Source organism: Triticum aestivum, chromosome 2B (genome assembly GCF_018294505.1).
Source record: "Triticum aestivum cultivar Chinese Spring chromosome 2B, IWGSC CS RefSeq v2.1, whole genome shotgun sequence".
Taxonomy (NCBI): Eukaryota; Viridiplantae; Streptophyta; class Magnoliopsida; order Poales; family Poaceae; genus Triticum; species Triticum aestivum.
Window position 1 is genome coordinate 602,060,978 of NC_057798.1, and position 10,260 is coordinate 602,071,237.

A 10,260-nucleotide genomic window follows, 5' to 3' on the forward strand; every position below is an offset into this window, starting at 1 on the left:
AAATGGACTCCCAGGATTCATTTCGCCAGAGTCAAACAGCAACAGCAGCAGCATGTTTAAAATGGACTCTCCCAGAATTTCGATTTGGAGGTTCATTTCGCCGAACCTCTACAAATTCAGAGTTTAAAATGGACTGGTCGAAACCCTGCGGAATTGTCACGCGACCCGTCTAGGCGTCGACCGCCGTTCCTAACCCCTCTTCTTACAATTGAGAGCAGGTGATCGGCCGTTCCACTGCATGGTACGAGGCCGTTACCGTGCGTAGTGCCCTCAATCTTGTAGAACCTGCCCAGGGGCGAAGGGGAAATTGAGGATCGCAAATGCTCAGGATCGAAGTACAACCAACAAACAATCGCTATTCTCAGGATCAAACTGACGACATGTAGAAACTGGGAAACTGCAAATTCATTTCAGAGTTAGAGCTGGATACATCTGATACCTGAACATTCCAGACACTAAACACCACCAGCGATACATAGAACCTGCCTAGCAGAACCGAAACCTAAATCAGGGAGGATGAGGCATCCTTTTGTACAGACCGAGAACACCAACGCACACCTAAAACCACCTATCAGATCAGATCAGATCAAGCGGCGGCGACCTTGCGGCCCTTCTTGGCGGCCGGGGAGCGGACGGTCTTCGGCTTTGCCTTGGCCTTGGCCGCAGGCGACTTCTTGGCCTTGGCGACCAGCGTCTTCTTCTCGGGCGCCTTGCGCTTCGTGCCAGCGGCGGCGGCGGCCTTCTTGGGCTTCACGGCCGCTTTCTTCTTGGGCTTGGCGGCGTCCTTGGCGGGCTTCGCCGCGGCCTTGGGGGCGGCGGGCTTGGCCTTGGGCTTGGGCGCGTCCTTCTTGGCGGCGTCTGAGAGCTTGTAGGAGGCCTTGACCTTGACGAGCTTGCCCTTGGAGGCGGACGCGCGGAGCTGGACGGAGAGCATCTTCTTGAAGTTGGCCGGGAGGGCCTTGCCGTGCTTCTCCTCGATGTACTTGGCGATGGCGACCGAGCTCGACCCGGTCCTGTCCTTGAGCGCCGCGATCGCCTCCTTGATCATCTGCGCAAGATCGAAATAAAAATTCAATCAGCCCCAATCGCAGTCAAAACCACTGAATCACAGGGGAACACGGGGGGAGGTTCAAACGCTCACCTCGAAGTAGGTCGGGTGGGAGGCGCCAGCGGCGGCCGCCTTCGGCTTGGCAGCGGAGGGCTTCGGCGCTGAGGCGGCGGGCTTGGCCAAGGCAGTCATGGTGGCTAATCGAAGAAAATATCTGAAAGGGAAACTGCTATGCGTGCAGTGTGCTCTGTTCGCTTGCGGCTTCAGAAAAGAGCTCGAGAGGTGGGATGGATTCGAGAGAACCGGGTGGAGGCCCATATTTATAATCATGGAGGGGAGCGATCCGGGAGGGTGGCAATGCTGCGATCTCATTGGCTGGAGTGGAAGTGCCGCGGATTGTGACGAGGGAGAGAAGGGGCGGGCGAATGCTCAATTACTCCCGCGTGACTGGGTGAAAATTACAGAAGGGAGGCTCTATTTGTCAGGAGCCTGAAAAATAAAACAGTTGCATCAGTCGCTTTTTATACGAATTGTCAGATCTTGATCCAATGGTTCAAAATAAATCGTGCTACTGTTCATCATCTTCTTCCCTTCCGTCTTCCTTCTCCCGGTCCCCCAGCCTACCCCGCCCTAATCATCGGTCTCCATCACCTGCGGCCGGCAATCGCTACCACGCACCGCCTCGCCCTTCCACCACCGCCATGGCTAGCCACAACCTCGGCCATCCGTCAAAGCCCGGCACCATCCATGAGAACCTCCACCCCCCCCCCCCCCAATAAGATGGATAATAAGGCCATTATTTCACCCTAAGATAGATGGTGGGGCTAGTTCTTCTCCGGCGAGGTCTGGCCAAGAGGGAAGGAAGATGGAGAAGAAATGAAGAAGGAAAAAGTGATGATGGGAGAAGAAATTCCGTGCACATGAGAAAATAGCAAATCCGAGCGCAACACAAAACACCAAATAGCAGCCAAGTTTCACGACGAACCTTAAAATCGAACACCGAATAAATCGCCAAATCGGTTAAAACGTTTTTCGGCCACAAAGTGCCCGCCCCCTAGTCGTAACTATTCGCATGATTTTAAGAATTTGCCATAGGTTAGTTTTCATGGTCATATGTCACTACTAGGGAAAACCCTAGTAGTAGCGCGGGTTTTAAGCCCATTAATAGTGCGCGTTGCCGCGCTATTAATAAGGCGCTACAACTATTACTTAGCAGTAGCACGTGTGACACGCGCTACTATTAAGACACATAGCGGCAGCGCTTCTTCTGTCCCGTGCTGCTGCTAATATGGCTAGTTGCAGCGTCTTTACTAACAATCGCTACTAGTATTTTTTATTTTTTTTAGTGTATTTATCCGCCGTTATACAAATTTTGGTACAATACCAACTATGAGGTTCATATCATTATGTCCATAACAGTGTGTCAAATGAAGGTGGATTAGGTTCAAGTGGAGGTAATATGTGGTGCATGTCAAAAGTATACTACTAATCCAAACTTGATCTAGTTTGGACTAGTAGTACTTTCGATGTGCATCACATGTTGCCTCCACTTGAATCTAATCCGCCAGCACAAGCTATTTAATCATCATCATAGTCATTACCACCAACAGTATTTATTTAATCACCACTAACACTAGCTAATAATAATCATCATAGTCATTACCACTAATACTAGCTATTTTATCATCATAGTAATAGTGTAGCACATCATCATCTTCAAACTCATTTCTAGCTAGCTAATCACTCCTGCTGCTCTCTCTTAAGTAAAATAACATAAAACATGTATAGCTCTCCTCCTTTATCAAGTTGGAGCATGCAGATGAATCTGTCTCCTAATCATGGATAGCGCATCTGTTTGCTGCCCCTAGTACTTCTCTGCGCTCCCCCATCACATATTTGGTCCAGTCTTGCACTATTAAGCATCCGTCACTAATCTTGAATGCACTAAAGTAATCTGTAGGATATCTTGATCGTAAGCTAATAATACTCATGGTACCTTTAGTCTCAATCTCATAAGGCACAACATTCATCGGGAGTCCCTGTTGAAGAACATCATATGGTAACATACTTAGCAATGAAGTTTAACTTTAAAAATAATGTATGGAAAAGATGCACTGAGGACAAATAGTAAATATCTTACCATCCTTCCTAAATAGATGTGACCGTAGTTCATTACGAACACTATTGGTCGCACATTTTCAGTACTAACATTTCTAAATGCAGGAAGAAAATTTGTCTTGACAGTATCAAGATCCGCAAGCCATGAAACATAATGACTGAGCTCCTCGCAGTTGAGTTCAGCCCCGACACAGTAGTAGGTCTTGTCTACCAAGCGCTGGACATGTTTGCTTGCACCAAAATAAGCTGACAATACAAATTAGTTGCAACTATTTTTGAATAAACAATATCAAAGACATAAATATGGTTGAGAAAGTTACATAATGGTATAACTGGAGGCGTCTGCATATCGACCCAGATGTCGGTATTACCTTCAATATCATCTTCCGAACGAATATTAAAGATGATAACCATATCAGGCTCAAATGCATAAGTCTTGCATAGTGCTCGCCATGGTTTGCATCCAAAATAGGTATAGTCGTCTGAATTGTATAATTTTGCGTGGAAAATATAACCATGCTCGGTCTTCAAGTAATTTTCTTTACCTCCATAGTACGACTGAAACCTATCTTATCCAATACAAAAACTCTTACATGGTAGGGGACACGCTAGTAGAATAGTATAAATAAATAAATTATAAATTGAAGCAAATGAAGCATATGTCATGCTTAATTACGAAAAAAACTTATCGTTGTGACTTACTGTACCCACTTCGAAGTTCTCGTCCAGCTTGATGCTGAAGCACCTATCATCATCTAGAAAGATTCCGTCGCATAGGTCGCGCTCGTCTTCGTAGTATTTGCGAGTACCGAAATCCTTTTCGTCGCCAGACATTTCCTATGTTCATAGTTAAAACATTAATTGAAAATTGATCGAAGACAACTACCAGGTTACTCAACACACAAATCCGGGGCAGTAGATATTTCCTACATATTCTGGCACAAGTCATGCCAAAATTCACGGAAAAATCCGGCATGACCTTTGCTAAAATAGGACATATCGAGCGCTTGAAATTTGCCGGAACGGAAATGAATCAACACTCCGGCAAACATAGGCCACTCGGAGGTGTAACCTGCAAACATGACCGGCCACTTGGGCAAGCACATATCCTATTTGAGCAACACAAGATATACAACAAGTTCTTACTAACTAGTTCTATTAATTCAACTAGTTCTTACTAAAAATAAAATTACTATAAATAAAAATAAACTAGTACCTAATTAGTACCTAGTTCTTACTAACTAATTAGTACCTAGGAACTATAAATAATTTTTTTACTCGTTTTATGATTCATCTTAGAAGTTAGGTTCGTTTCCACCCTTACATGAACCCTAACTAATTTGAGCTGCATCCGCATCCGATTCGTTTCCACCTTTACATGAACCCTAACTAATTTGATGCAACTAAAATTTGAAGAAACCCTAGGCAGAGGTAGGGGAGAGAGAGGAGCAGGCGTGCTCACCTCGGGTGACTACGACAGGGGAGGGGCAGGCGGCGTCAAGGTCGGTGTTGGGGCTCGGGCGCGCGGCGGAGGGCGGCATCGAGGTCGGGGGCGAGGGCGGTGATGAGGTCGGGGGCGGGGGCTGCGTTGAATCCGGGGGCGAGGGCGGTGATGAGGTCGGGGGCGGGAGCTGTTTAGTACCGGTTCGTGGCGAACCTTTAGCACCGGTTCGTGCCACGAACTGGTACTAATGAGGTTGTGTCAGGTAAGGCTGGGGCCCCACGAGCACCTTTAGTACCAGTTCATGGATGAACCAGTACTATAGTTTCTTAGTAAGCTGTTTTTTAGTCCCACCTCACGAAGAGAGAGGGACTAGGAGCGGTTTATAAGCCCTGAGTGTAGAGACGATGAAGAAGAGGCTCAATGCTCACGTTGCTTAGCTTCAAGCCTTCAGGAATATGGTAGACTGCACGGAGCTATGCGCAGTGCAGTTTACACTATTCCAAAAGGGTTGAAGCAAATTAACGAGCATTGCACCTCTTTTTTATTTTTAATAACTTATTACAACTCCGGACTTCTTCTGTTATGGCAAAAACTAATTGCACGTCGGTATTTCTTTTTTTTAAACTTTGGTTATAACTCCAGACTTTGACCATCAAGTTTTGCAGAAAAGAAAAAATAGCAGGAAAAAAAACTATAGCTGAAAAGAAAAAAACTATATAAAATGACCGTGAAATTAAAAATCACTACAAAATGAACTCTGAAAATGTTGAATTTTGGCAAACTAGATGAAAAACTACTCAGAAAAAAATAGAAAAAAATAAATATAACAGAAAAGAAAAAACTATACAAAAAACTACGCAGAAATAAATAGAAGAAAATAAAGCAAAAAAGAAAAAAACTATTAAAAAAATTGGGGCGCTGCCCTGTGGGCCTGCTAGGCCACGGGCGTGCAATTACAGGTCTTAAAGGCCCAGCAGACTCACAGGGCAACGCGCAGAATTTAGGCCCACAAGCCTGCTATATAGAGGAGTTCAAAGAGGTAGCCGCGGCTGGGTTTATAAACCAGTGCAGCTGCCCTTCGCCTGGCGAGGTGGAACTAAACTTTGGGGTGGCAGCGTGAGGCCTTTAGTACCGGTTGGTGGCTACAACCGGTACTAAAGATCACCCTTTAGTACCGGTTGGAGCCACCAACCGGTACTAAAGGCTAGTACCGGTTGGTGGCTCCAACCGGTACTAAAGGCCCATCCTATATATATAGCACTTACGAAAAATTCAGTTACATCTCCCCACTTTCGTCTCCAACCTCTCGACATCGCCGCGTGCCGCTCGATCCCGTCGTCGCCGCCCGTCGCCCGTCGTTCGTCGTCGTCGTCGCTGTCCCCGCCGCCGCCCGTCGTCGTCGTCGTCTCGCGCCGCCGCCCCGAACACCGCCGCCGTCCGTCGTTGTCGCCGCGGTCCCGTACGTCTCTCGCACCCGCGCGCCGGCACCCCCGCCCCATACGCCGCCGCCCTTGCCCCGTACGCCGGCGCCCCCGCTCGTACGTACAGGGCGACGGCGTACGGGGCGGCTTACACACACATACACACACACACATTTTTTACTTATTTTCTGTTTTCTGTTTTCTGTTTTTTAGAAAATTTAATTAGATATTAATTAGCTAGGTATGTGAGATTTGAACTAGTTGAATAATTAATATAACTAGTTTATTTTTATTAAGAAAATTATCGAACTAGTTTATTTAGGTATATGAGATTTGAACTAGTTGAATAATTAATATAACTAGTTTATTTTTAGTAAGAAAATTGTCGTATCTGAGATTTGATTATCTAATTAAAATATTATTTGTTAATGAGTTTTTCTGTTTATTTAATGTTTTTATATATTTTGAGTTTATATAAATGTTAGATTAATATCGAATGTTAGATGAATTAGATAGAAAAGTTAAATATATATTAATGTCAATTGTTAGAGATGAATATAGCTAGATATATATTTGAATTGGCTAGATATTAATTAATGTTAGATAGTAATAAGTGTTTAATGTTTCACCTAAGTGGGATAAGTCTGAGAAAGAGATGGAGGATTAGAACTAGTTTATTTTTAGTAAATGCTTAGTTGAACTAGTTGAATTAATATATAGAACTAGTTTATTTTTAGTAAATGCTTAGTTGAACTAGTTGAATTAATATATAGAACTAGTTTATTTTTAGTAAATGCTTAGTTGAATTAATAGAAGTAGTTGAATTAATTGAATAAGTAAGTGTTTAATGTTTCGCCTAATATGAACATAGGAAATGTCGTTTGACGACGGAAAAAATTTCGGTATGTGCACATACTGTGAAGACGTGCGCGGCCAGTGCGACAGAAATTTCCTTGTTGATGGTAGGCGATTCAGCATCAAGCTAGATGAAACTTTCGAATTCGATACAGTAAGTCACAATGACAAGTCTGTTTTCGTAATTAGGTATGACTTATATATGCTTCATTTACCTGACTTATAATTTTTAATTTTCACTATTCTACTAGCGCATCCCATGCCATGCAAGAATTTTTGTCTTGGATAAGATAGATTTCAAAGATATGGAAACTATGGATGTAAAGAGAGCTTACCTGAAAACTGAGCATGATGGTTATACTTTCAACGCCAAAGTATACAATGCACACACGTACACCTATTTTGAATGCAAAACTTGGCAAGCACTATGCAAGGCTTATGCATTTGAGCCTGGTATGGTTATCACCTTTGATATTCGTCCGAAAGATGATATTGAAGGTAATAGAGACATATGGGGCGATGTGCAGACGCCTCCAGTTCTACCATTATGTGAGTTCTTCTCAAATATATTTTTGTCTTTGATATTGCTTATTTCAAAAATAACTGACAACTAATTTCTATTGACAGCTTATCTCCATTCAACCAAACATGTCCGGCGCTTGGTAGACAGGACCTTCTACTGTCCCGGAGCTGAACTAAACTGCGAGGAGATAAGTCATTATGTTTCATGGCTTGAGGATCTTCATACTGTCAAGACAATTTTTTTTCCTGCACTTGGAAATGTTAGTACTCAAAACGTGCGATCAATAGTGATGGTATTGAACTACGGTCACATCTATTTAGGAATGATGGTAAGATATTTACTATTTGTCATCAGTGCATATTTTGCATACATATTTTTTTTAAACTTTCATTGCTGAGTATATTAATTAAGTACTATACGATGTTCTTCAATAGAGACTCCCGATGACAGTTGTGCCTCAGGGGATCGAGACTAAAGGTCAGATGTCAATTGTTAGCTTAAGGCCAAGATATCCTGCATTGCACATGAATGCATTCAGGATTTCTAGAAGCGATGAATGCTTAATAGTGAAAGATTGGAGGAAAATTGTTAATGATCTCAGAGAAGTACTAGGGGGCAGCAATGAGAAGCGCAGCCCACGATTAGGAGACAGGTTCATCGGCATGCTCCAGTATGATCAATCAGGAGAGCTATACATGTTCTATGCTATTTTACCAGAGAGAGAGTAGCTAGCAGGAGTGATTTAGCTAGTTCTTCATGCTGCTCTTAATTAGTACTTGGCCTTTCATGTCCGTGTTCTTCGTTCTGAACTTAAGTGATTTGCTTTTGTGGTGTTATATATGAACGCTTATAATATCATGACAATCATGTTGAACTCGATGATTGGTTCTACTAGAAATTCTATTTATATATATATATATATGCATAACGTTTACAATGTGTAGTATCGTAAAATACCAGCAAACGAAAAAGAATTAAAATGGAAACACAAAATTAAATGAAAAAGAAATCATAAAACTAAAACCCCCCAAACCTTATAGTACCGGTTGGTGTTACCAACCGGTACTAAAGGGCTCCAGGCCCCCGGAGCTGGCTCGTGCCACGTGGTTTCCCTTTAGCACCGGTTCGTGCAGAACCGGTACTAAAGGGGGGGGGCTTTAGTGACCACACTTTAGTGCTAGTTATGGAACCGGCACTAAAGGGCCTTACGAACCGGTGCTATTGCCCGGTTCTGCACTAGTGGTCTTGGTTGGGGTTTTGTGGCGGCGACGATGTCCCTTAGTAGGAATAATGTCTCCCACATTCTATCCCCGTCTCGATGGTGCGTCTAGCATTATCGGAGGACGTGTGGAGGTTTGTCTCCGTCGGATATTGCATGATTCGGTCGGTGCTGGTCTTCGGTGTATCTATTTGGATCTGGTCTTCGTTTGTGTTCGTTTAGGTGGTTACAGGTTTGATCCTTCTGATCTATGGCTTTCTTCATCTGTGATGGTTGCTACTCTGGTGCGCTGGTCCTATGGGGACTTATCATGACGACTTCTCGACTGTCTACTACAATAAGGTTTGCCGGGCTCCGGTGAGGGAGGGGCGATGACGGCAGCGCGCCTTTGGCTCGCTCCAGTGCTTTTAGTCGTCGCTAGGTGGTCCACGTACATGGTTGTAATTTTTGTTACCTCTGTTGTTCTTTGTACTGTCATGATTGAAGATGAATAGATTGGAAGTTTCTCGCAAAAAAAAAGATGGTAGCATTCTTGCATGCAACTGCAACACATAAGGGTAAACCACCGAGACGAGAAATAATAAAAAGAAAAGAGTACCATAATATTTTATATTAGTTCAATAGAATTGTCGTGCTGGTTGCATAACACATGTAGAAATCAGAAAAATGAAAAAGATTAGTAGTCAAAGGAAATGAGAAATGTCATCAACTATGAGATGCATTGTCATGAATATATAAGAAACTTTTTTCATCACTCCAAGACATCTCCATGCACAAGTTCTTGGTGCTTTTTCTAGTGGGATCTTATCGTAGTTGGCTTGGTCAATGCAAATGGAGGCAGATCAAAATGAAGTACATAAAAAAACTCACAGAAAAAAAATAGTTGTAATGTCAATGTTGTCATAACTCAACAAAGGTATCCGTAAGCAAGTGTGGAAGAAAAAAATATGGAGCAGCAAACGTGAGCAATAAAAACTAATATACTTAAAACTCACATGAGCATCCATTCCAGCCCCTGCAAGTTTGTACACAAAACAAATTGAGAAAAGACAGTAGAACATAAGATAACATAACTTTTCATGACACATTTAGCCTGAACCATCCTCGTCAACTATGGTCTCACATGCAGGAGGCTGTTCCTCAATACTTCAAACAAATGAGCTTAGCCAGCCTTCCATAAAAGGACTTCCGCTCAAAATGGCGGATGAATTTGATAGGGCAACAAAACAACAGACCTGTAATTATTTAACACTGAGAAGGCAAATGATAAAAAATAATATCCCAGCCAGTTCTTCTCTAATACTGTATATGCAATCTTTAGAATGCCACAGATTACAAAAATTGCAATCCAAAAGACTTCTATTGAAATTTAGCCAATCATGTCAACTGAAGAGGAATAATTATTCTACCTTTCCCAAAGATAGTAGTATTATATATGAAGAAAAGTATAAATCATAATATACAATGGTTTGCTAGCTATACTATACAATGATAAATGTTGAGTTGTTTGTGACGCTGCATCTTCTCCTGAACATTGCTATTTCGTTAACAAATGGATTGATCAAGGAGTTGGGGTGGTCATGTCCGTGCTCTCACTGGAACCCAGCCGAATGTTGTTATATACTCGTACGA

General features: G+C 42.9%; 1 protein-coding gene across 1 annotated transcript; it reads right to left on the reverse strand.

Moving 5' to 3' along the window:
* Positions 1–385: 385 nt before the first annotated feature.
* Positions 386–1,345, reverse strand: LOC123041755 (histone H1). The gene is made up of 2 exons (XM_044464319.1): positions 1,142–1,345; positions 386–1,048 (listed from the first exon to the last, which is right to left on the reverse strand). Exons 1-2 carry the CDS (start codon positions 1,238–1,240, stop codon positions 587–589), a joined length of 561 nt encoding a protein of 186 aa, XP_044320254.1. The 5' UTR covers positions 1,241–1,345; the 3' UTR covers positions 386–586.
* Between the last annotated feature and the right edge of the window lie 8,915 nt (positions 1,346–10,260).

Coding starts and splice junctions, on each gene's coding strand:
- LOC123041755 (XM_044464319.1), bottom strand. CDS start 1,240: ATGACTGCCTTGGCCAAGCCCGCCGCCTCAGCGCCGAAGCCCTCCGCT. Junction 1,049..1,141: donor CCCACCCGACCTACTTCGAG/GTGAGCGTTTGA, acceptor GATCTTGCGCAG/ATGATCAAGGAGGCGATCGC.